This window comes from Hylaeus volcanicus, chromosome 7 (assembly GCF_026283585.1).
Source record: "Hylaeus volcanicus isolate JK05 chromosome 7, UHH_iyHylVolc1.0_haploid, whole genome shotgun sequence".
Lineage (NCBI taxonomy): Eukaryota > Metazoa > Arthropoda > Insecta > Hymenoptera > Colletidae > Hylaeus > Hylaeus volcanicus.
The window spans coordinates 17,967,706-17,995,408 of record NC_071982.1 but is presented as its reverse complement, the minus strand read 5'-3'; the positions used below and the strand labels follow the sequence as shown (position 1 = coordinate 17,995,408).

General features: G+C 43.4%; 2 protein-coding genes and 1 long non-coding RNA gene across 9 annotated transcripts in view; 1 reads left to right on the top strand and 2 right to left on the bottom strand.

Annotated features, from left to right (window-relative positions):
* Window positions 1–27,703, bottom strand: part of LOC128879873 (nephrin-like) — a 347,536-nt gene that overhangs the window by 242,325 nt on the left and 77,508 nt on the right. The window lies entirely within an intron of this gene.
* Window positions 380–23,066, bottom strand: LOC128879881 (uncharacterized). Of its 2 annotated transcripts, none has more exons than XR_008457716.1 (3): window positions 23,052–23,066; window positions 1,001–1,255; window positions 380–520 (listed from the first exon to the last, which is right to left on the bottom strand). It is a non-coding gene; the product is annotated as an uncharacterized LOC128879881 (long non-coding RNA). The 2 variants fall into 2 exon arrangements; XR_008457715.1 differs by lacking the exon at window positions 23,052–23,066 and adding an exon at window positions 19,256–19,393.
* On the top strand, window positions 8,164–27,633 carry LOC128879876 (glucose dehydrogenase [FAD, quinone]-like). 2 transcript variants are annotated; one of them, XM_054129429.1, is made up of 10 exons: window positions 8,164–8,339; window positions 12,291–12,499; window positions 23,100–23,228; window positions 23,438–23,634; window positions 24,170–24,529; window positions 24,664–24,811; window positions 24,892–25,209; window positions 25,428–25,798; window positions 26,190–26,284; window positions 26,375–27,633. In XM_054129429.1, the coding sequence occupies exons 2-10, from the start codon at window positions 12,292–12,294 to the stop codon at window positions 26,454–26,456; spliced, it is 1,908 nt and encodes a 635-aa protein (XP_053985404.1). In that variant the 5' UTR covers window positions 8,164–8,339; window position 12,291; the 3' UTR covers window positions 26,457–27,633. The 2 variants fall into 2 exon arrangements, with proteins under 2 accessions (XP_053985404.1, XP_053985402.1); XM_054129427.1 differs by lacking the exon at window positions 8,164–8,339 and adding an exon at window positions 11,901–12,048.

The following is a 27,703-nucleotide window of genomic DNA, read 5'->3' as shown; positions in this document are numbered from 1 at the left end:
CTGAAGGGTAATTAACCTATAATTCACGCAGTGCGTCACGCACAGAGTATGCTGAATATTTCATGGCGGGTCAACCACCAAAATAATTCAAGCATCGCCGAGCTTCGGTATGTGTGTACTGCGGCTCGCGCAGCGTGGCTGGAAGTGTTCACGCGAACGACTTGATGCCGTCAGCTCAGCCCCGCGGTATACAAGGAAGTACACTTAGAGCCGAAGACCAGGCTGAAGTATCGTACAAATCTTACCGCAGGGGTCGAGCTTCCGGTTCCGCGAGAACACATCCACCACAATGGCCGAACGATGTCACTCGAGAGCTCTTCTACATCCCCTCGGGGTCCGTGGAATTATTGGATCGACACTCGTCCGCGAGTCTCTCGGTGTTTTCCTGATCGTCCTCGACCATTCTCGATTCTGCTGTCGTTGCCTTAGTTCTCCTATCGACCCTTCGATTCGCTAACTTTGCGATAATATTAGGCTGCGCAACTTCTATTAATCAGGAACCTCCTGTCAGAACTGCCACCTTTAGGCAAAGAAGAATAATATAAATGTAATGCGTGGATGTCTGATTTTCTTTAGCGAGTCAATTTGCAACAAACGAAAAATAATATTTTCAAGTCAGAATGGGAATAAAATTCATCCGAGCGCCTTATATTGATTTTCCGAGATTTAATGGAGCATGTGAAAGCTGGCGTTAGATCTCAGATACAGGTTCATTAATGTATGACTCGAATGAACCACGGAACATTGCGTAACATTATCGAGGTTTTTATATTTCAACCGTTTCCCGATTCTTCTTTTATTTCTATTCAGAACTAATAAACTTTCACAAATGTAAATGAAAGCAAATGCGTTTATGAATAAGTATACATTATCCGAAATTCATGGTTCTTTCATTCATTCTTTCTCATCTACCTTATACTTTATCTCCCTGGCCTATGGCTAACCTAGCATTCGATGTTCGATCTACGATATACCATATACATTATTCGCACTGACATACCTATGCACGAATGGAGTTCCTGGCACAAGGAAGAAAAGGCACTCCACAGTTGAATCCTCTTCTCACAAATGCAAGCACCATTTCTCGCCGTTGTTGCTTTATACGTGTCAAGGATTCGACGGCCAGGACTTACGCGGCATAATAATTTCTTCCGTCGGTGGGTTTGCAGGTTCCCCCGAATTCCTCCGCGTTGATTTATTTTAGCCGACGACGTTGACGTTTCTCGAACTCGTCGAGAACGCGAGACGTCTGAAACTTCCGTCCCAGGTAATTATTAGATATTTACAGTAGATGGAGATACGCGTAGACGGGGGCGGATGATATTCCAGGGGATCGTCGAGTCCTCGAGCCGCAAGATTAACAGAACCGGCAAAGTAACTTGCCCGTCGCTTTATTTTTCCGCGGAAATAAGTGGGACGTTTTCCAGGCTGCGCTAGAAGCGGGGTATCTGTAGGTTCCTCGGTATTCCGGAGGAAGGGCTCCCGTCGCGTCGGCTGATGGAGAATTCCGCTGGTAAAAAGTTCCGTCGACGCAGACTGGGAGTCGGCTACGACGGATTCGCAGGCGGAGGAACGCCGCTCGAAGCCTATAGCCGCGCGACAGTTTGCTTATTTAAGCTCGGCTTAAGCAAAGCTCTCGAACTCGCCCGAATGAGTAAAGGAGGACGGAAACGGCAGCCACGGCGAGCATTGCAGTTTGCCAATCCTAAGATCGAACTTTCCAACTTGGCTGCGAGGGGGGCATCCTGTAACCACACCAGTCTTCGGCCCCGTGTTACGCGCCTGGCTGTGTATCCGCCGTGTAAACTGACCCTTCTCCGAGTCACGGATACAGCCACGCTACTTCGCACATTGCATCGCCATCCCCTAGCGATTCGAGCGACGATGGCTGGAGATGGACCGAAGCATCGCCTGGACGACCATTTTTACAGGTAACGAATCAACGAGACAAATCATTTTTTAATTTTATTTGTTTCGACTCTCGAAGCTTGATATACATTAAAAAAGACTTACTACAGGGTTAAAATACCCTATGACTTGTCCAGGAGAGAGTAACTCCTCGCCAAGACCCCATTGTCCCTACCGGAAACCACACTTCTTAATTATTTCCCCCAGCTTAAAAGGTGGATTAGAAGTCACGGAAGTTCCTTGGGAATCTCTTCCGGGAGGATTCGGAGCATTTCACCCGCGATGAGAACGTTGATCGTGCACGAGGATCGAAAGAGGAAAGCAGGGCGACACCGAGGACGTTTATCTTTGGCAACGATTTCACGGATCTTTTTAAGAAGCGGGGATGGATTTCCGTAATTCTGTCGAGCTTCTTTCCCCATCCATTATCGCGAGCCGGCGAACCCGACGGAAAGATAAACGAAGCACGGCTAATATATCCGGGGAACACGAAAATTACAGTCCCTTAGTTCGCTGAACCGCGAACGAGAGAAAAGTGTATTGTCTTTGCTTAACGACGGTGTATTCTTTTTACGCCAACGTAGCGATCGTTAGGAGATTCTCTGGTATCGCGTGGGGTCCCTCGGGCTTTTTGATGCGTTAGTAATACTATACCGTTGCTCAGCGTGCGTTTAAACGGTTACGATTTGAACCATAATTTCGACTATTTTATTTACCTATTTATTTCACATCCCTCCCGCAGCGTGGAAAAATAGAGCACTAAAATGAAGAGAAAAGAACGCGAAGAAATCTTTGGATATCACGGACTTATGATGTATGCTAATGTGAAACACTCATACAAAACAAAAGCAGATTGTGTTTCAAGAAAGAATAAATTTTCGTTATACACAATCTGTCTACGTTCGATATACGTTTGTCATGCTTGCGCACGTCATAAACCAATCTATCTGGATCTGCTACATCTACAATGAAGCCTATTTCGAGTTTACTTTAGGATCCAAGATTTTTTGGGAGCCATTTGGAATTCACACGTGGTTTGTTTCTCGATAGCAGCAAAAGTCTATGCTTACATAACAAACGGAAAGTCGATGTTGCAAGTACAGATATCAACTTATCTGTCTATGAACACCATTCATCATAAATTACGATATTACTAGTGCCGTAAAGTAATACAAGGAAAAATATTGTCGATTGGTATAAATTGTAGCTATAAATACATGTAACAAACAACGACAGAGTCGAAGGTCTCTGCAGATACTGTAAAGTGTTACGGTGCTCGTAAATAAATGTTATCTAAAAATATGCACACCCTCTGAAAATGTAATTTATCGTTGAATGAAATTTTCGCACAACTCCGTAAGAATTACTTCGAACTGCCCAAAGGGCTGTTGGCAATTTTTATCCCGGCCTTTGACGGCCAATTTCCTGACTCGCGGTTCGCGGAACTTCAATCGGGTATTTGTAGATAATTATTCAATCGATAAGTTCGTTTCGCGTATATCGGGCCTGGGAATATTTTCAATTCGCTGCAGAGGCTTCGATAGTGCCTGGCAATTCCGCTTACGACTCGATGGGAGACGATGATCAACGTTCCGTTGGATAACGAAATGGTATTAGTGGGTGTTCGAGCCACCTTACGTAATATTGTGCGAAAAAGATTATGCACGAGTGAATCACCGGAGATGCAGGCTCACGTTTCTGGGACCAAATTCTAATTTTTCTGGAATTGTTTTTGTCAGAGAGAATAGAATAAGTAGGTGGTCCAAAGTAGTCAAAACAGTATTAAACATGCCGCAACAAACTCCAGAAGTACTGCCCTGCGAGATTCATAGCGATTCGTCGAGCATGGCATCGTTTGTCACGCGTATGACGGATTATCCGCGAAAGAAGACGCGATATCGAGCTCCCGGGTTGGCTGCCGCGAGTTTTTACATGATGTCATCGCCATTTACCGCGATGGGGTCGAGCACTAAAACCAAGTGCGCGTATAAAGACGATGAGCATTACCGGTGCATCGCACGCGCGACGATATTCGGTTGGGAAAAATAACCGTGGGCTATTTGTAGTGGTCGCGGTGCGACAACCGAGTCGCCTTAATGCTCGTAACGTGCTCCAATAAAGCAAGCAACGCGTAAAATACAAACAAGCGTGCACATCCCCCTCCCGGCAACCTGTGATGGCTGCCAGGCAGAGTGGTCGTTACCTTTTGATGCTGGAGATGCTTTCTGCGAATTTTTTCAGACTTCGGAATGGCTCTTGAATGAGTGGAGCAATGTCCAAATAAGTACGTCAATTTATATTTAATTTTCTAAGGGGTAATGTAATGTTGACTACTATCAGAGGAGGCTCGATCTGATGAATTTATTTTAGTGAAGTATTCCTGCACTATTATAAATTACGATTCATAAATACATTGAGAGAAGGAATTGTCGAAGAATACTACAAGATAATAAAGGAATTACTCCCCTAGTCGTTGCTTCGAATTTATTTCTGCGAACCACTGTTCTCCCTCATTACAAATTCAGCATTTTCCAAGGTATCTTTTACTTCCCGTGAATGCAATGCGAAAGATCGAGGTTCAAATGTTCCCAACTATTAACGCGTCCGTTGATTAAGCACTAATTATTTCGATGTTCCATCGTAACGTCAACTCGACGGAATCCCGACTTCCAAGAAGCATTAAAAGTTACGCGCGTTTAATTAAATAACAGTCGACCGTTGCATGCTGGATGATTAGGCTTAATATTGTGCCCGCGGGGCGTTTATCGTCTCGGAATTCAAGCTAGGCACACGCACGGTACCGTCAAGTGTCGTTGTTTAACAACGCCAACCGATTAACGCGTCACGAATGCATTATCCGCGAATGCAAATACTATCGTCAGATCATGCGATACCACGCGTATGCCTTATCTCGGGACACTTTTCGCTTTAATCTGCAAACAGCCGACGTTCCAGTGTCTTCTTTGCGCGTCACGTGTCGCGGTCTCGCGCAAACAATGGCTACACTGCTTCGCGAAACAGCGCGTGACACTTCAAAGGACCACTGTCATGATTTTAACGCCTGGTAAAATTCCACGACACGAATTTATATTATATAATAACGTGTCGTTTTCGTGATTGTTTCGCGTTTCGCGATTCCAAATTTTAGGTAACACGAGTTTCTTGCTTTTAAAGATAAGAAAGAGCGTTTGAGCGTGAGTCATTTGGTTTTTCAACTCGCCTACAATTATAATGAGTCTCATTACCAAGATTCCGCGCTTCGCAGGCGACAGTTATTACCGCTATCGATTGTTTTCCCATTAGATCGGAACCACCGTCATCGATGCGTCATCGAGCAGGTTCAGCGGAGTCGACGACGGTTATCGTTCGACAGTAAACAGCGAAACCATGCGACGGGTATCGATTCCCGCGAAGGTAGCCCCCTGATTTGTCGAATACACAATCCGCGGAAGAAAAACAATGGGGGAGCGTGCGCCCGCCGACGGAGCCGGAAATACCTTGTGTAAACGATGTTCGTCATCGAACCCGCGAGTCATCGAATGTTCTCGTCGCATCACCGTCGAGGAACAACGCCCACTCGTAAGGATCCGCGTGTACGGCAAAATTGAAAGAGAACTTGGCTGCCAGGAAACCGCCACGTTTATTGCATCCAACCCTTCAACCCCCTCGCGGAAGCAAGATTAATGAACGTATTAATGGACGGTTGGTTGCGCGGAATTCTTTTGCTGGAAGCAAAAATAGGGGAGTATTCTTGACGCTGCGGAAGGACTAATCCGTTTAGGTTCGTCGCCAGGGGCAAGAAAACTTGTCCACTTAGAAGATGGCGATGAGATGAACCGCCTATCCTCGCAGGATGAAAGAGCGCTAATTGATCAGGTGGTTGAGGGGACAAGTATTCTTCTTGCCTTGGATCTCCCATGGTTTCGAAGGTATTCCACGGTCACGCGACCATTTCACAAGAGATCAAAGATTTATTATAAATAAATTCTAAAATAACCCTACCGAATTTGAGGAATGAAATAGCATTTAAAACTCATCTATCAAACTCAAAATTCGCTCCATAAAATTTACTCGAATTACCAGAGGTTGCACAAGTGAATCGACCACCCCCTTCAATTTTATTCGCTAAAAAAAAAAAAATAAAAAACGAGAAAAAAACGATCCCCTTAATAGACGTTACGTTGAACCCAGGGATTCGAATCGGAGCGATTCGGGGGGGTGAGAGGTCAACAATTTCCTAACTGGTCGAAAAATTACCGAGATTGTCGGAATCACGTTCATAGAATGAACCGTAACGTCGAAACGCGGGCTCGCCTTGGCTAAATTTCCCAGCGAACTTGCAGCCTGCATTCAATACGCGAAAAACGCTTATGTTTCGAGGGCTCTCGTCGCTGATTCCCGATATTGATTCCAATAGTTTAATCGGACTGGGTATTGATATCGTGTATTGGTGCTCGGGGTCTATTCGTCGGAGCGTCTAAAAAACTTCAGCGGGCGCCGCGTCTAGAATATCCTGCGGCTTACAAGGGCAGCCGTGGGCTTTGATCTCGCGAATCCATGGAAACCCATGGATCAACACCATTCACCGTGGTGTGTTTGGATCGAAATGTTGGCCGAAATCGGTTTACCACTTCAATCACATTTAAATTATGAAAGGCAAAAAAGTCTGCGTTCATCAGAGCCTTCTACCCTCTTTATCGAAAGTAGAATTGAGTTATTTTCCTATGAGATCTACGCAAGGACCAATTACTTTTCTTCCACTCCTTAAAAATACGTAACCCTTTGGTTATTTCGCTGTGGACCCGCGGGGAAGCGATGGTAATCGGTTGGAACCGACTATCCGCGAGTAATTTGGGTAATGGCTGATATCCGACTGTGCTGGGCTAAATGGAATGCTACTACAGTATAGAACAAAAATGATAGCCCCACTGTTATTTCTGCACATAAAACAAAGTACAACGCATTTAGTGTGTCCTACATACTATCCATCTCATTGTACGTAACCCTCGTCAATTCAGCGATTTCTCTTGCTCTTCCTTTGGAATTGTACCCTACCGTATAAGGGTTGTTTCCGAGGTGCTTCTTTCTTTTTATAATTTGTGGGTTTCTTTAACTTCTTCTTCTGATTCCCCTCGACCTGTTATCTTAATACAGTTGAAAATAATATTTTTCCTCTCAGATACCAATGACAACTATTCACGTATTTAAGGAGCATCTACAACTCCACCTTCCAGGTATTACAAAGGGACGTAAAGTGACACAAAGGGATCATTTCAGAAATAAACAAACAGGTCATCGTTTTGGCCTGGACTGTATCAACCAAAGCACGCGCGCTCCCGTTATCGCATTATTATATTCCGGCCGAAATAACCAGCGATTCACGGTTTATTAACGGGGAGAACGCACGAACATTGTAATCCACCCGTTAAAATTTCATCGTCAAGACCGAATCGTTTCACCTAGGAACGCTTCGAAACCGTTCTAGCGTCGCAACGACGGAGAGGGACCGACGATTGTCGCTTTGTACCGATACTTTACACGGAAATAAGAGACAGAAACGAACGCCGTTTATAATCGAGGTTCCAACAGACCCGCCGTGCTTCGCGGCCGAGTTTACCGAAACAAATGTCGACTAATTCCTCCCGTGGACCCAGCTGAAAGTCCACCTGCGTCCAATTAGTCTCGATAAATATTTTCTAAGGGATTGCATATCTATTTCAGGAAGAAAGAAATTGGCATTGTATCGGTGGACCAATACCCCTTTGGCACTCAAAGGGTTAATCACTAACTCGTGTCTCCATCAAATTAAATGCTTCAGATCAGTGGCCTCACCCTCAACCTTTTTAATTCGATCTAAAAAAAATCCCATAATCTACATAATCTTCCTTAGGTCCCTAAGCTACTGCTTTCTCGTGAAATAACGCACAACAATTACTGAAACACTGGTAAACCCATGTCTGATTGTTCTAGCGGGATAAAATAGTGAAAAAGATAAAGAGACGCGATAACGATCCGCGGTTAGGTTTGCTCAGACGTCCAAGGAGAATGACAATGCCGGTCCCTTGGAAAATCCGCGACACGAGGATGATCTCGGCCTTGACTCGAAGCATCGAATCGGAGGATTCGCGAACGAAAATTCCCGGAGATCCTCCCGCGTGGGTGTCTCGAGGGGACAAAGACAACAACGGGGAAAAGGACAACAACGGGGTGGGAGATGAATTATAAAGAGACGTTCGACGGTGAGAGGTTTTACAGTTGCGCCTTGCTCGCTTGTGACAGCGAGTTTGTGCCTCTCGTGCGATCTCTCGTCTTATCACGCGTTCGTCGTTTGCTATCTGTGGTGGAACCTCCTCCCGGAGTCTGTGATCGTCGTGTTTGATTGATCGATACCCGCTCTGCTCCGCTCCTTGATTGCACGGAAACGTTTTAAGGTAAGGTGAACGACCCATTGCAGACGAACACGTTTACAGTAATGGGAAAGGTGCTACGAAAATCGACGGACTATTACTCGATACCTACAAAGTCATCCATTTGATTAGAAAGGAGTTTAACTTTCCTGAGGATTGAAGTGTTGCGTCAAAATAGCTTCTAGCCAGTTCAATCCTATTACGAATACTCCTGTACTGAACGATTTTCAATAAAGTACTTTTCACGCTATGATTTTCGTTTGTTTTATGAATAAAAAATGTATAAGAACAGTTCAACTATTTTTATCGTTATCGATAATTACTCATTTCGGTGATCGAAGGAATTTTCATTTTATATATTTAGATACATCTCTATTTATGATTTGCAAAACTGAATCACCTTTGGTAATAATTGAATGATTTTAATAGGAACAAAATATGACTTTACATATGAAAGAAAGCATTCGACGAGAGAAATTTTCTTTTGTATGTAAAGCTACATCCCGTTCCCTTTAAAATTATTCAGCTCAAGGAATATTCACGAGGATGATCCAGTTTCAGGTTCGAACGGTCTTCGTTCATTCATAGAAAGACCAAATAACTGGCAACACAAAAATGAGAAGCCACTTCACTTGTCACTCATCCTGAATTTTAAAATATTTCTCACGCTACCAAAATTTGCCCTCAAATGCTGAATCCATTCTAAAGCTATTCGAGTAGCGCATACATATATTATTAAACGAGAAATATTAAGCAACAACCGCGACTTCTTCCCGGAAGTTAAGCCACGCGCGACGTTAGAAACTTTTTCCTCTCGAACACCGCTGCGTAATAATTGATAATCAAACAATCGCTCGCCTCTGCCATCGCAAAATTGAAACTTTAAGCAAAACGACACGTCGCACGTGCTCTCAACGCGTTAACTCGAGTACATCGTAACATACGCACGTTTCATTTATTCCACTAATCCTAGTTAAACTGGACATTCGAAAGTAGAACCGATAAAAAGGCTGCCTAGACGGAAATACCGTCTGAAAAAGTCTGCAACTTAACCATGCTATTTTCTTAATTTATTTTCCAGCGTCAACCGCGAACGAGTGAAGGTAAAATAAGGTCGTTCGACGATTAACAGCATTTTTGATCGTTTGCGACGTAGATCCCTGGTTCCCGCGCCGGCGCGCATTTAAGAATCCCAAACAATGAAATATTACTAAATCGTGATTACCGTCGCACGCTGCTTTTTATGGATGTGCATGTTAATAACCGCTCGTTTTTCTTGCCTTGGATAAAAATATGCACGAGTACTTTTCTGTTTTACTCTAGTCCTTTGTCGTTTAAATGTAGCGCATAAATATATGGGGTATTAGACGGGCATTTCTTGAGGTTATTATAGTATAGTATAGTATAGTATTCGATTAACGAATTTTAGATAGTGTATTTGAAAAGTTATTCTTATCCGAGTTAAATTTATATTCGTGTTGTTTTTCGAGATACTGCTTGTATGCCATTATGGTTTTAATGGAATAGTTGCAAAAGTGCAAGATAATTATCCTTCGCGGCTTCGTAACCAGTCAAATGTTGAAATAGATAACAGATCTGTTTTTTCCACGCGCACTACAAATTCCGAGTATGATACATCGACGATATAATTTAGCCGTACAGACGTACATACGTATCCAATAAAATTCCAATATAGGGAAATTGCGTGTCCCTCTTGCGTATCATTGGAGGTGTACACGATTACTTATACCGATACAAATAAACTAGTACCTCACGAAGGGTAATAAAGGGTAATAAAAGGTAGAACAACGGAAAGTTGAAGCCTACGATGACATAGGTTGATGAATTGCTTATGATTTTCCTGCGTACATATTTAAACAATTTTTAGCATTATCTCGTTCTTTTATCTTTTCTTCCGGCGAATTTAATCGAATGCTAACCTTCCTGAACGTGTGCTATCCAGCCTGAATGTGCTCGTGGAAACGTGGTCACAATAATTAGAGGGAAATTAATTAACACGGCCGGTTAGTTAGGCGCGCATTAATTCCCTCGTTTCGCTAATTAATGCGAATATTTATTTCGGGGTGATTTCAATTTACCTCGGGTTTACGTAAACGGCATCGGAAGCGTAGGCTCTCGTTCCTTTCCAGGCGAAACAAGCCAAACGAGAATTACAATCGTCGGACACGTACGGACAAGGGTCGCGTCGAGGCTCGCTGGTTTTTTTATTTTGTCTTCCTGCGAGAAAGTTGGTGTGAATTCACGCCATTTAGCTGGATTTCAATGCGTCCCTGGCTTCGATTGGCGAGCACCGGATATGGACGTTAGCCGGTGGGCAAAAAAAAAAAACAACTCGTGCCAGAAGCGAAACACGAATACCTGAGCGCACGCGACTAAACCGAAGCTACTGACCAGCGAACGGACCTCGCGAACGTGTGCTTTTGCCAGTCGTTAACTCGTTTCGCCACAAGAAAGCACTTTTTAGAGACGCGATTTATTTATGCATACGCGCTCCGCGTAAAGGAGAAAACTTCCTAGTTCTGTAATTTTGCGAAAAATAAGTCTACTATGATGCAAGGGAAAGCGTTTTGTAAGGTGGAAGTAACAATTTTTTAATCGAAGTAGACGATTTTCAAAGAGGTTTAACCCAAACCTAAACATGCAACTGATCGTGTCGAATGGATTAAAGTTCCTCGACTTTGAAGTCATGCACGGGGGTGTAAACAATATTCTTGGTGACTTTCATGAATGAGAAGTTGAAGATTGAAGCGTGTACTTCGTTTCTGTTGCTAGTTGATGGAGCTACGATTTTCTTTAGTCGAGGTATCGCGACTTAAAGGGAACGCTGCATTTTTAAGCAAAGTGTAAAGTTTGGAAAATAATTGTGGAATGTGGAAGAAGTGGAAAAAGTATGAAATAAGGGTGGAATCCTTTCTCAAATTTTAAACATACTCGCACTTGCTTGTTCTACACATCCCACACTTGTTTCACACTTGATGCATGGATTCTACATATGCTTTATGCTTGATCTACTCTCCCCATGGTTTCTGCACTCACAGCATGTGAAATAAGCATGCATGCGAATAAAACAAGCAGAGCCTATCGGAAATGTGTTAATACCATTCGTGACATGATGAAATATGAGTGTCACCCATCCTCGACCTCATGTGTATTCTACGTGTCAACCATATCTGGGTGCCAATCAACGCGTTAAGAAGGGTTTCGCGTCATACGCTGCAAGAAATATCAATCTTCGCTATCTTGGTACAATGTTAGACAAAAATTTGAAAAACGAATCCACTTGCATAGTTAATCAATGCACGTGTATGGGTGAAAAATGAGTACGTGGATTGTCTACAATGTATTTATTTTATCGAGCATAATTAGACAACTGTACAAGGTGAACATGCATTCTTTATGGATTCAAGAAAGCTCCAAGTATGATTTATTACAGTTGTTAGTTACAAAATTATGAGTTTTAGGTGCGCGATATATTTTATAATTATTAACCGAAGTATACAAAAAAGAATGCATTATGCGAACCATGCAAATTTTAACATTATACATAATTAAGTAATACGTACATTTTACTCAACACACACGCAGCCTGTTCGTTTAAAAACGAGCACTGGGAATGGACATTCGTAGTTTTGTCAAAGCCAAAGAGGATTGACTTTCTTGAATCCAATCCATTTTGAATATCACTTTCTTTAAAGAAGCGACATCGCGAAAGGTAACGAAGTTTGTGAACTCAAATTTTAATACCTGGCAGAGAACGTATTGGAAATATATTTTTTATATGAATAAGGAATGAAATTATGTTGTACTTTTCAATTTTAAGTAATGCTATTTAATATGTTATAGTGGATTATTGTTTTGAAGCAAACTGTAATCCATCTTTTAAATTTGAGTTAGCAGTTTTATCTTTTAAATTCTTTAAAATATTCATTTTGGACGTTTTCGTATTGTTCCCAGAATGTCGTACAACATAACCGCAATGCCCTCGTGCCCGGAGCCGTTCTTAGGACCGAGCCTCGGTGCCAACTGTCCAGGCCCACAATTTTTGACTTTCATGACGCTTTTGGATACTTTCGTTCGCACGCAAGATGCCATTTCTCAGCTCTGCGAGCGAGTGAGACCGGTCAAGATGCCTGAACAGAACTATGACTTCATCGTCGTCGGTGGTGAGTACTCTACGCTAAATCTGCGCTAATCTACGCTAAATTCTAATCTCTGAAGAAGAGACGAGGAAATACTCTATCAGAGAAGAAGAGTTTTTCATGTAGCTAACAGTCTAAAAGTCCTTGCAACGATTAATCTAAAGTGATTGGATCTATCTGGTCTACCCAAAAATAAAACCTAGAGCTATATACCGAAATTCTGCTATCGAGCAAATAAAAGCGCGTACTAATAATTGTTCGACCGAATGAAACGCTGCGGGAATAAACTATACCGTTTTAATAAAATATTTGATACCGTCGCTGAGGGGTTTCCGGCCCACCGATATTTTTCAAACAGAAAACGAAGAGCCATATCGTAATTTTACTTGTAGAACATACCAGTCACATTTGATTTGCATAACCTTCCCGCGCCCTCGATAGTTTGAATATATAATAGCACTGTCCGCGTTGAACAGCGACGCGTTCGTGGGTGTGTATTCGATAATTCCAATCGAAACGTGGTTGAAATTTTCATACATCTCGCTCGAAATACCGCAACGAAAGCAAATGGCTCTCGCTGAATGATTTACGAGTGACGGTATCGAAACTCTGCAAAGCTAAATTATTAACGACACTTCCTCGACGGTCCGATGCAAACGAGCTAATATAATAATAGACTTTAATGGGAGAAGAACTCCCATTATTGGGGTGGGAGGGAGGTGGCGGAGGGACAATTATTCAACGATATCTGCAAGCATTAATTTAACGTGCTCGTTAAAAGTACATCGCGATCGTTCACATTCGGGGAAGAACCGATGTTTGCCAAATGTCGGTTGTTCTACGATCCAGGGCTTAGGGAGTTTCACCCCGTTATGGGGACTATTGGACTGGAAACCTGGGCGTTTAATACTAATTTATAATAGTAATAATTACAGGTGGTATATCAGAAATGTGAGTAGACTGAAATAAGTGTCTTCCGACTTAGAGAAAAATTTTGATGGTTACAGAAAAGTCCTAGACAAATGTTGAATATTAACTAAGATCTGAAAACGAATTTACTGTTAATTTACTAATAGATATTATGCTCCGCTTTCTTTTTTTCCTGAATTTGTTTTCGATGTCAGAATTCATTGGACTCGTCCGCTTGAAATCCAAAGTTAAAACAAATTTCACCGCTCGTTCGAAATATTATTTTAATCGGGGGCACAGAATTCATTGTTTAAAATATTTTGTCCTGAAATTGTGCCACAGCTTCGTTCGACCAATCCGCGGCGGAGGAGACGATTTTCCAATCATAATGTCAGCCACGGTTAAATGCAAATATTGCGAGCGAAACGCGGAGCGAGCCTGTTAGCCAAGTTCTCGCGCGATTCGTAAACTAAATAATCAATCGCGCGGACACGTAACGCTCGAGCGAGTAACGCGTTTAAAATGTCGCGAAACGTTCCCTCGTGTTTTCTCCGGCCGACAGATTGTCGCGGGATGACAAACACCGTCGCTGTGGACGGCAGAAATGGAAAGCATTTATTTTTTTAATCGGAAAAATCATCGGGAACCTTCGAAAACGCAGTGTCGCTTCGAATTCGATGGAACGGACACCCTTGACTATTTTCTGGTGTTATATCGATGTGAAATTCTCTCTATCGAGGGTAACAATTGATTATTACTTGTACAATACGTGCTACGAAAAAGTATCGCATATACAGCGAAAATAAAATATAAAAAAACGCGGGGGAAGCAATTGCATAAAGGGTAAAACGATACCTATGACTCTATTAGTTGCTTGGTTTACCAAATTGCTTTTTAAATAACTAAAACATTGCAAAATGAAATCCCACTGGTTTCCAGTATCCCTCGAATAAAATACCGCGTCGTGTACACTATTTCATTTTCGTAGTAATTACTGCGGAGTGTTTAACATTTACTATCTCGAATGATATTTCGACGGGTTTATTGGAAACGAAGCTTTTTCATCGAGCACAAATATAGCTGAATAATATTATGTCGGTAGAATAACGTTAGCCTGGGTAACTTTCCAATCGAAAACGCACCTCGTCTATTGATTAATCAATTGAAATTGGGGCATCCACCCGTATTAATTGTAATATACAGATACAATATGTATGCTGAATTGTAATTACGGAGAGATAAATTCGCAAGTAATTGCGATGCGATTTGATACCACAGTCTCGACATCGAAGTCCTTACTTCTTGAGAAACACAGAGGCTCTCAACTAATGGATAAACGTTCTGAGAAATTTGGAAATGAAAGCAAACAAACGTAACGACGTATAATGAACACTCGCGATGGCAAAAGGTGTTGGAAGAGCAAGAAACGAACGGTAGGAGCCTTAGCATTTTCTGAACGGGTGTAATTAGTAAACTTTGGACGACGAGTTAACTCGTTACAAGTGAAACAAACGACGACGTAACTTGTCCTGGCCGTTTAACAGGTTAAAAAGGACTGAAGCCAAGCTTCGCCCCGCGCTGGATGAAAAAAAGACGCTTGTAATTGGATATTTTACGAGGCGAAACCCACCGCAAGTTCGCGACTTCAACTGGACCGTTTCGTCGGTTCGACCATTGAAATTAATCATTCTCGGTTTCCCTTTAGGCGAATAAGATTGCTCCTAGCGGAACCGCGAAGGACGATTCACGAGACACGTACTTTGCTTCTCAAGACAAACAGATGGTACTTTGAAATGAATTTTATTGTATCGATTTACTCGAATAAATTGCAGAGGTTTCGTACGGATCTAACAGCAGACTAAAACAGTCTTGCGAAGCAAATGACAAGATGCGTCATCTTCTTGCAGAAGACGGTCCGTCGCGACACGCGACGAGAAGCCAGAGCTGTTTTAGTCACGCGTGGTTCGAATCGGTTCGATGACTGGTTAAATTATGCAAACAATTTAACTTTAATATCCAGCCGGCACAAACTTTTTATCTTATTTGCTCGAGTGCCGTGAATCGTAGAGTTCATAGCACACGCGTCGGTTTGCTCGCGGACACGTGCGCAAACATCTCCGTTCAACGTCGAAACCGAGGCATTGCATCGCGAATTGGAGGGTAAATAACGATATCGGAAAGTAAACTCCATAAATCCAGGATTTAATATCGCCGCTGATTACTGGCCGGCTACTTTTTCCCCGTAACGATACGCACACTTTTTCGCCAAGGATAACTTCTGGAAATGAAAAACCGACGCTAGACACACGCCGGGGTGACGCAACAGCGAAATGACATTGCTGAAAGTTCTTTGGCAAGCGATACGCCGTCCGAAAGGGACCGAGAGCGTGGAAAACGGTCACGTTCACCGTATTCGAGGCTGATGCAAACTCTAGCTGACCTAATGCTCGTATTTAAAATTATTAACCGAATATTCTTTGTTAATCCTGGCTCTTATTTCTTTACTTTCGGATGTCGCAATTATTTAGGAAAAATGAACCGATATGAATTACACCGAGCAAACCTACTGTTGGGAATTCAGCGGTGTGGTTTTGTGACTTTACAAGCTCTCAGCCTTCCTTTTCCCTTTGCAAATGTTTCTGGACGAGTGGAAGCCGCGATAGCAATGGTATCTCGTCGAATGGAACGAGAGGCATTTTCAGGGCCGTAAACGGCGTTTACGCGCACGCGGAGGTCAAACAGAATTATCGCGAATCGAAGCGCGCCACTAGTGCCAGTTCGATCGTAATTCGTCGATTATCGAGGGCCGAGGCAGCAGACGAAAACGCGATTCGATGGGCCGAGAATCGTTCGGTGTTTAGATCTGATATTAATACGAACTGTTATTCATTCGGGGAGTAAGCGTGACTATTGCGTCATTAATTTAATTAATTTTCAGCCCGCGCTTCATCGTTGTCCACCCCCTCAACCCTCGAACGCTCGGCGGTCCCTTCCGGCGTTGCCTCGTCTCGCCTGGTTGCATTATTACTCGTGTCGGGGCGCCTAGAGATAAATTTTCCAAGGCGATAAAAAGCGTCGAGCACGAGGTGGCGTCGCAGCGCCGGCCCCGCGACGGGGACGATCGTAACGCGGTAACGACATCGATTCGACCAGCGTGATTGAATCGTGTAAACCCGTAGCGGTAAAAATGACGTTGTCGTGAAACCTGGAGGCTGGAAAATCGACCGGCTTTACGTTTAGGAAACATCCAACTATTTCTCTACTATAATTCTCACCCCCTCGCACGCTGGGAATATTTAATGACCTGCATAATAGATCCTGATAGGGAGATATTCTACGCTCCATTTGAACCAAATTTTGCGAAAACTGTGGAGAAGTTTCTCGTCAACGGAAATTACTCGACGCTGGTTGCACCCCGATTGTATTATCGACGGTGCTATTCTCAAGCTTTTTATCCACTTGTCAGCAACGTATCTAAATAAAATACAATCTAAACACAATTGCAATTGTCGAGTAATTCGATCGTTTGAATAATGGAACAAACGTGGCGAATAATTCGCTATAGAGAGACTCTGTTCGTCACCTGTCGTTCGCATAAAATTCTACTCAGCTCTAGTATTCATGCAATTCCTCTCACGCGGAAAGCTTCGGAATGAATTAACTACGTAAGGCGAGGACTCACCACTCTAAATGACGTTCCATTGTCAACGGTTGACAGTGCTCGAGACCTGGGTGTCTAACTCTCGGCTAATTATAGCGAAATTGCGAACCAAGGTTTCGAAGCCCGTGGCCTCGTTAATTCAGCAACGCAATATTTTAATGACGCAAACGCATCAAGGATGCTCCGTTTCTCTCCGACGCGTCCTCGTTCGTCAGTCCGATCCGCTTATGTCAATAATCATAGTTCCCCTCCTAGAGAAAGCGCAACAGAAACTCCCGCGTCTCATTGCTTTTTCGTATGAACCGTGTCCTATTCCAACATGTTATAATTACGAATCCATGCTCTCTTGTTAGGATATAATGACTTTGGAGAAACGGTGATGGTCGATATCTCGTTTGCACGCGAGGCGCTGCTCGGTTGCGTTACGAGATTTAAAAGTTCAGATAATCGCAAACTATTTACCATCCACCTCTTTCAAATATCATACCGTTCTTGGTTTTTTTAGCTTACATAATACGCAATTTGCGGAATGTTTATCTCAATGGCAGGTGTAGACATTAACGCGCGATATAGAATTATGGGTTCCGTTTACTTTCCTCTTTTATGATCGACATAGGAATTTTATTAACTGGACAAATTCTTTTCGGGCCTCCGAGTTACGCAAGTTCTATTTTAATATTCTAAGGCTAGAAGCCGCGGAAAGATTTTAGACATTGCATTGGTTATCGAAGCGCCACTTTTCTTAATCGATCGAGACGATGGTAGCTATGGTCTAGGCCTGCTTTTAACAATCGACTATCGAGATATCCATCGGAAACGGTTAAATCAAGAACACTGCACGGGAACGTGAACTTTCATCGGTGGCCGATTCGCTTCGGAATATTTAGGTTTTATAAACCGCAGGTGGTGAAAAAGTTTCCTGGAAATCGCCGTGACAGAGGGTTTTTGCGAACGCTCGATGGAAAGTACAGACGACAGTCTGCATCTGCGGGAGCAATCATGTTCAGGCGCGACTCGATCTCTTCTTTTTATCGATGGATACCATTGAGAACTGGAAGGCGACGTATAAAAGTGTACCTTCCCCGTCTGGTGGCAATCGTAACCGGAAGTTGCCGCGAGGAGCACGATACTCCAGGTTACATAAATCCTCGCGGAGAACCGGTTCCTTCCGAAGACAGAGTAATTAAGGCTATACGGATATTACCGTAACGTTCGATCGTTAACGAAGAAGCGATTGAATCGCAGGTGTACGTACCGGCCGTACGCGCGCGGGTAACGACGATAAAACACGAAATTCGCGGAATAGTTTACGCTCCGATGAATCCGTATTTGCATAATCTCGCCGAATATTCACTGTATCCCTCTATTCGCGTTATTTTAGCGGCGACACTCGCCTAAACGGTTACGCCATTTTTCGCGGTACCACCCCGCCGGGCATCCGCGAATCAACGCGATATAGCCTCCGGGGTGTCGATTCTATCGTGGATATATTCGTTATTTTCAAAAATTTGCAATAATGTTTCGAGTTTATTCAACGTAAAAAGTTCCGATAGACTTTTTCTCTATTTTTTGATAGTAAACAAAGATTTGAACTAAATATTCATTTCCTGTCTGGTATCGATCAATCAAATTTCTTCGCTCAAGGACTGAATCTAGCGCAAATATATTCGTTATTTGCAATAATTTTTAAAAATGTTAACGAATGAATGTTGGAGACGATGAAATTCTACGTAAAAAGTTCCCTATAAACTTTTTCTTTACCTTCTATAATATAGAAAGAAAACCAACAACTTGCAGACTGGTTTTAGTTTTACATAAAATTCTATGCAATGAATTATACCTGTACGTGCTGATTATATGTATATCGCTTCCTAGCATTCATAAGGAAATAAAAAGAACGCACGGTTACGGAGTTCAAATATGGAACACCGCGAACGTTTCCTCGTTTTATCTTCCGTCTTGTAATTTCCACTATCGCGTATTTCCACTAATTGTACGGTAGTAACTATAACACGCGCTTTGGTAACTTCATACTTAACGAATGAACGTTTTTCTTAAATATCCCTGTTTGATCTTGGAAAAAACACGTCACGTTCGTCGAATCAAATTACGAGACAATGAAATAACACGTGCAATCAGTTTTAGAATAGGTCCAAATGTAAAAGAAAATTTGCGGTGCTAACGTACGCGAATGACATTTATCGTCTTACCTCCTATCTTTCTGGTACCCTCCTAATCAAGCACTGGAACCCCTCAGCACACGTCGAGCTCGCGAAATAGTGACACCACAGGCAGATATCACCGCTGCGCCACTATTTAGCATGATGGCCGTTCGCTGAAGTCTACCAGAAATGAGCGTCGACCGTGAAGATACAAATCGACGAGCGGAATAAGCGACGAACCGGTTGCTTTATGCGCGGATAGACTCGGAGCTGCCGGTGGAACAACGTAAATAACGCAGTGCCGTTAGGTCGTCCTAGCGACGACGGAACGGAAACGGAGTATGTCGGACGTGTATCGAAATATGTTTCCCAGCGAATACAACTGCTACCCCGCGCGGTTGCTTCGATCAGGGAGGGGCAAAAAGGGACGAGAAATAGTGGAAAATCTTCTATAATAGTGGAAATTTAGAATTATTTCTATTCTTCTTGACATTACTTTGCCTTAAACGACTCCTTAATTTTAGCTTAGTTCGCGTTATCGTAACTCTGTATATTACATTAACGTTAGTCTTGTCTTTTGTTCACGCCTGTTGAGACCTACTGGCCCCCATCTAGCTAGGATACCCCGGTGTCGCTAAGCCCGTACTGTAGCTGCATATTCGCATGCTACCGCATGAATCCACAAATGTTGAAAATCAAAATATCTCCTTACTGTTCGAGACGCATGTAAATATTGTGCTCGAGAAAAAGTCTGGACTCTATCTCCCTCAAATTAATTCCCAAAGACTTTATCTTGGAGTAATTTGACTGCCTGGGCTCCTTAATGGATCACGGTGGAGCTGAGCTGTTATGCAACCGCGTTGACCGTGTTTCTTGCCCGAGCAGAACCGTTTTCACTCGATCTCGAGCCGTTGGAACGCGTTCCCGTTTCCGGAAAATGACACGGAGCGCGAGCCCGCGAAACGTTCCTGCGTGCCGACGAGAAGGAACTTCTTTTCGCGAGACTGCTATAGCTACGAAAAGGTCGGGGATCGATGGTTCCGCGACAGTTCGTTCTCCCAGGTTCCTGAAAACGGCCGGTTTTCTCGTCCAGTAGACCAGAACGGTGTGTTAAATGAAAAATTAAGTAGTCGTTAACCTGGCTGTTGCGCTTTCTTTGCTATCCACTGGATACCTTTGTCTGCACGCATAGCGCACAGCCTTAGCGGCTCGATTCGACGCTTGGATGTGCACCGGATGACCTAATTCAATATTCGTCTGTACATCGGACCGCTGGCGAGTCTCGTATCGCCAATACGTATCGCAGATATTAATGGATTAATTTGTTCGGTTACATAACAGCGAATTTATAGCGCTTGCGGACGCAACGAACGGTTACGTTTGTAATTAAAATGCATTATATGCATTTTCAAGAAGATACATGCACGGTTTCGTGCTCGATTCCCCAAAACACGCTGAATTTTCTGAACCGAGAGAAAATTGCATTAATAGAGAAATAATAGGCCTCTTTTCCCTCTAAGGATTGCGAGCTCCATTTTGGAGAACACTGTTTTACCACAAATATCGAATGGGAGGTGATGAAAGCAAGTGGTAAAGAAGTAGTGGAAGAGTTGCACCTATTCGAGTTGAAGCGTCAAGAGTGAAGACAGTCGACCTAAAGCTTTAGCCTGAAGCAGTTGTCCTAAGCTCTGCCTCTTGGGCCAGAGTCGAACCTTCTCGAATCAATGCAAGTTGCCACGGAAAACTGAAGCTCCTAAGAGTTATCCTAAGTATCCCTATGTATCCCCAGGGAATATTACTAAGCTTGATTAATCCAAAACTGGGTATGCACTTATCGAGCCTGTTAATAACTACGAGGAACAACGATAACCATTCCACAATATTTCACGTCAGCCCGAAGTTGACGTACTAATCTTTCTAAGCATGGACTGACGGCTACGTCTCGCAAATTGCACCATTTGTGTCGAGCCGTGCACATTTTTCAATGCTGAAACAGATAAAAGCTGACGCATTTGCATGCTACTTATTATAGAGATTTATAGTATTTACACAAATGTTAATGACTGCTATTAATGCGAAACCGACGCTAATTTTCTGCTGATAACGTGTTTACAGCGAAAGGCTATTTACATTTTTTCTTTAAAGTATAATACATCATTGAACATTTAATAACGTTCTGTAGTATCCGCGCCTCCCATACCCAACAATAAGGAGTGAAATAAGAACACGAAACGCAAGGTACGGGATTGATTGCGTAGGTAAAGCGGTCGACTGTGGATCCGAGGATCGTGGCTTCGAATCCCCGTGCCTTATTTTTCGTTTAGACTCCTACAGTTCTTATTAGCTTGATGTGCTTCCAACCATTTATTAAATACGTTTTGATTAATTTTATGTATAGTTCCTTATAACCCATTCTCTTTTTTATACATTTTAAGTTATCGTGAATACAGTTGAAAAATTTTAAAGACTGACGGCAACAATGAGTAAAATAGAAATAGTCGAAACGCTTGTTAATGAGGTATTTAAACAATTATTTTGCACTGAAAGCCCGTTACACGTATTGATTATTTAATTTTTGTACGACTTTGAGACTCCACGTTATCTTATTTATGCTTTCAAATATTCCTTGAAATGTTATTATAGTTTTCGTTAACTGTTTCAAATACACCTCGAGTATTATCGCTTTCAAAAACAATATTCATTTTAACAATGTAGTTCCGCTAATGCTCGGACAATATGCGAAGAATATTGCAATGACGTGTGTAAATTATTGACAAACGTCATCTGTTGTTGGTTTAAGGAATTGTTGAGTGCAATTATAACTAGACGGTCGACTCGTGAAAAAAATATGTGCTGTCTACTTGAAATGTGCATGACACGTTTATCACTCGTCGATATGCTGCGTTTAAGATTAGGCTGAAAACGTGATTTCACACGAAACTCGCTTACTGAACTTTAATTTATCAAACCGAAGCCCTCGAATTATAAAAATTGAAAAATATTTGAGTCCTCTTTGACAAACATTAAATATTATTATTAGATACCTGTTTAACGATGAAGTGAATTGGATGAAAATGAAATAAATAAATTGCGAAGTAATTGGTCAACGCTAACGTGAAGTACGTTCCCTTTTCGGAGAGAAAAGCGCGATTCCGCCGCAGAACTTCCATTTTCCATCTTCGAATAGCACGCGTTGCGTCCCGTTACGCTAACCTGCATCTACAGCCAGCTGCGAACAGCGTGTAAACGAAGGCGAAACGTGTTTGCACTGCCACGAAAACCATAAACGTCCATACAAGGCGCAATTACTTTTACCTATTGATACACGGTGGCCAAGACCTTACGGAGCCGCTTTCTAGAATCATGAGAGCAACATTTCTTCGCGACTGGTACACCTGACCAATACGAGATTAGTCAAGCTCCAATGGAGACGTCCTCCAGCAATACGGAACTAGTTGCAACCTGCGGAACAAGGAGAAATTTAATTGGAGGTTTAGATGTTCCATTCCACCCTTGGTTTGATTGTAAATTCCTAGAAAAGTCACATCTAGACTTATCTTAGAAAAACGCGGTATCCTTGAAAGGTCTTACATGGTTTTGTTGGTCACACAAAATAACATTTGAAATAGCTTTTGAAAGCTTAGAATCTCAAAGTCGTACAAAAATTAAATAATTATTACGTGTAACGGCCTTTTAATGCAAAATAAGTCGTCGAATTTTTATAGCCAAAAGTATGGGAGAACCAACCTATTAACCCTTTAAGCTCCAACAGGCTCGTGTTAATCAGTTTTGGCCCGGATATCCGACCACGAGTCTCACACGTGGTTATAGCTTAAGGGGTTACCTGCCTAAATAATCGTTTCTTAAATCCTGTCCTTGTGTATTCTCGCAGGTGGAACTGCAGGTTCGGTTGTGGCATCCAGACTTAGCGAACACCCCTACTGGAAAGTCCTGTTACTGGAAGCAGGCCCCGACGAGCCTCCAGGTGCCGACATTCCCAGCATGGTGGGAATGTTCCTAGGTATGTATGCTTCATTCATCGCGAAAGATGCGTTTCCTTTCGTATAAGGGGGACTTGAACGCTCCGAACGCGATGGAGTGTAACAAACGCTGCACGGAACGGTCCACTGCAGAAGAAAAGAGAAAGGGAATTGAAACGAGACCTCCTATGAGAATGGAGTTTTCGCCCCCACGTGGGAGATAATTACCCGTTTCACCTGTTCCAAATAGGCAGCGAGCTCGACTGGATGTATACGACTGTAAACGAGCCGAACGCGTGCCTGTCGACCGGAGGATCATGCTATTGGGGACGAGGCAAGGTCCTTGGAGGAACATCGGTGCACAATGGCATGATGTACATGCGAGGACACCCCAAGGACTACAACGACTGGGTGGATATGGGCAACGTGGGATGGTCCTGGGACGAGGTGAAGAACGATGATCGATGGGGGAGAGAGAGAGATCAGTCCTAGAAAGAACAAATTGTATTAGTGGAGTGGAACACTTCGTGTATTAGAAATATCCACATATTAGAGTGAACCAAAAGTTCGTGCGTGTTTTACGTTGAAGTCATTAAAATTACTTTATAGCGAGTGAAAATTTTGAGATTCGAGTACTTTCACGTAACTATTGGAAGGAAGAGTTTAAAGCTACCGAAGCAGCAAAGAAAATATATTCAGTCTCTTGCTTTCAATAGTGACGTAAAAGTACACGAATCTCGATATTTTCCATGGTTTTACTAAAACGAAAAAAATTAATTAAAGAGTCGTTAACATCGACAAATACGATACAGGGTCGAGTTGAGAAATAACTTAACAGAGGCCCACACCCAGGACTGATCTTTCCTACCTCGCACAGTCGGCGTTGCGAAAATAGAGTATAATCGACGATTTGCCAATCCGCCAGGTCTGATTCACGCCAATAAACCGTGACAAACTTCTCTTTGTCTCTCCGTGAACGCAGGTTCTGCCTTACTTCATGTGCTCTGAGAATAACACAGAAATTAACCGAGTGGGCCGGAAACGACACGCGACAGACGGGTTGCTCAACGTAGGGAGGTTCCCTTCGATACCAGCAATATCCAAAGACATCCTCGCAGCAGCCGCGGAACAGGGTTACACTATTTCAGAGGACCTCAACGGGGACCAATTCACCGGGTTCACGATCGCCCAAGCGATGCAGAAAAGAGGAGTTAGGCATAGCTCTGCATCAGCCTTCCTGCGACCTGTTCGGTACAGGCATAACCTCCAGGTGGCCCTCAACGCCACCGCTACTAGGATCATTGTTGAAAATGGGAAAGCTGTAGGCGTGGAATACTATCAAGTTAGTATTATTGGGAGAGAACAGTTCGTAGGGAGTCTTCGTTTTCGAAGAATGCTAGGTCTGCTAGGTAGCCCTACTGACGAGTCCACTAACAAGCCCAGGACGAATCACTCCTTTACATTCCATGTTTTCAGAACGGTCAACGTCGAGTCGCTCGAGCCAGACTCGAGGTGGTTGTTTCTGGAGGAACGGTTAACTCCCCTCAGTTGTTGCTGCTGTCTGGAATCGGACCAAAGGAACACTTGCAGGCTGTCAACGTCAGTGTCGTTCACGATCTTCCAGGTAAGCAGAGGGTGCCAATGTAACGACAACGATTTATGATCGAATTTTTCATGACGGAATTCATTTTTCTGCATTATCAGGCGTGGGAGAGAATCTACACAATCACGTGTCTTACACCATATCCTTCTCCATCAACCAGCCAAATGAGTACGACCTGTCCTGGGCGGCGGCTGTCGAATACGTTGCGTTCCAGACTGGACCAATGGCGTCCACTGGCCTGTCCCAAATGACAGGAATTATCCCCTCGCCGTACACCACTCCTGACCACCCTGATCTTCAGCTGTTCTTCGCTGGATATCAAGCATCCTGCAGCGCTACTGGAGAGCTGGGAGCTCGCATGAGCAACGGACCTCGAAGCATAAGCATTTCGCCTACGAATCTTCATCCACGCAGCAGAGGTACTGATTGGGGTCTCCGGGTTTTGTAATTTGATAGTCTTTGCATGTTGAGATGGCTTCCGACCGTTAGGTTTAAATGCTCTTCACGATCAGATAAGTTTGGCATGTACCTCGAAGAGATCGAAAATTTACATTTCCAACATGACATCACGTCATTTCCTCATGAATGCCATATCCAGTTTGAGCAAGCTTATTAACCGTGTCTGCTTCCATGTCAGGAACTCTTCGTTTGGCCAGCAAGGACCCCTTCGCCCATCCCATAATGACTGCAAACTATCTGTCCGACGATCTGGACGTGGCCGTACTTGTCGATGGAATTAAGAAAGCTCTCGCCTTCAGTAACACCACCACCATGGCGAAGTACAATATGACACTAAGCGAGACACCTCTGCAGGCTTGCTCACAGTACCAGTTCCTCAGCAACGACTACTGGAGCTGCGCCGTGCGCCAGAACACGGGCCCCGAGAACCACCAGGCTGGCTCTTGCAAAATGGGCCCCGCCAGCGACCGCATGGCCGTGGTGGACCCTCGACTATGCGTACATGGCATCAAGGGACTGCGAGTTGCTGACATGTCCATCGTGCCGCGGGTACTACGATTTATTACCTTCGCTCTTCCAACTGTTACATTCATAGTTCAATCAGAAACATACCAAATTAATTTCTCTCTTCACTCTTAACACAATTTATAAAACCCAACGCGATATAGAATGTTGCGAAAGCTTTGCTCGTCGTGTCTAGTCCTGTCGGTTTTTGATTCTTTTTCAACAATAGAATATACTTTTCTCAGTATTTAGGTTTATGTCATTCAGTAGTTCAGTAGCGCAAAAATTACGAAACAGTAGCCGGTGACACGAAGTCGCTTTTGTGTAAAATTGCCGGTCAACAATGCGTTAAGAATATTTAAAAAATGAAAAGAACTTATCCGTTTCATTTCGCTGCGTTCGATGAACTAAACTAACGGGGAAACGTTTTGCGTAGCTGATGTCCAGCAACACGGCCGCTCCTGCGATAATGATCGGCGAGAGAGCGGCAGCCTTCATCAAAGAGGACTGGGGTGTCAGCGGAACACAATGGTACGGGTATCCCCACCCTACCCCCGCATGGAAAGCCTCAAACCTACGGAAAGGGTATCATAGTCACTAGCAATTTGCCATGTTTCGTAGTTCCCGTTCTACGATCGACAACTCGCTGGATCTATTGCTCTGGGGGATCAAGTACATCGACTGGGATCAGAGTATCTGGTAGCCAAGATCCTCGATCGATCTAGTCCACGATTCAGCCGAGTCTCGTTCGCCAGGCGAATTTACCGAGTAACGTCGCCAAAGAGACGCCCCCACGAAAGGATGCCTGCCTTTCCCTTCGCCAACGTGATCCAGAGTCGATCGAAACGCGTGGAACGAGGAAACCAACGAACACCGACACTAGCCTTCGTCCAACTGTTACCGATATCGATACCACCGCGATCTTCCTGCGACCTCTGCTCTCGTGGCGCATGGTCGAGACCGCGTCGAGCCCACGTAACTCGAATCCAACCCGAAACTCACTTCGAGACTTTGTTCGAATCGGATGCGTTTACGCATGCTCGAATCTCTGTATGCCATTTCGTGCGATGTTTCCTCTTTTGAGCGAATAAAGAATGAGTTGTTGCAACGACAATTTCACGCGATGCATCGATCTGCTTCTGCACGAGTTTAAAGTAGTACTGAAATTAATTCTCATCCGTTCACTTGTTATCTGGAAGTATCAAATCCAACGCAAACGAATTTCAGACGCAGAGATTAGATTCTATCAAAGTAACATCCTTGTTGCATGATTATATTTTCGCGGTTGTTTGTCACTGTCTCCAAATTGGTTTTACGTAGATTCACGTGTTTGTGTTGCTTCACGTTGAAAAACAAAAGGGACGTCAGATTCCGAGAATCGGATTCGTCCCGTCGCTTGTCCTCAATTTGAGAAAAACTTCCGTAGTTCGTGCAAGTGAAATGATGCAGATAGACTATGTTACATTTCGAACAGTGTCGCGCTCCTGATTGCCGTCAGTGGTTTTTTTTATGAGTTCACCGTGCTGATTAGTCTACCATAATACGTTCGTCAAGAACGTCGAATGACCTACGACGTTGTAGTCGAACCGTGACTAACAGGCTACAAAATAATGTCCCGATTAGCTACCGTCCCGATTAGCTACCGTCCGCGATGGAAGTTCGACACTCCATTGGCTAGATCTTAACCGAGCAAAAATTGAAATTCTGACGAGAGCTTCGAGAAAGGGAGCTTTAACCACTTCTCAAGACCAAAGAGATTCGGTACTGCTCGCGTACAGGAGCAGCCAGCCAATAAGTATAAGTTAGCTCGTCAGCGATACGGGAGAAAGCAACAGCGGCGACTGTAAATCAAAATGTTGTAAATAAAATAGTATCTATGACAGAACTGATTTGGCCACGAGACAGAGCTGTCACCTGCCCCCCCCCTCCGTCCCGCGTCAATTTAAACGT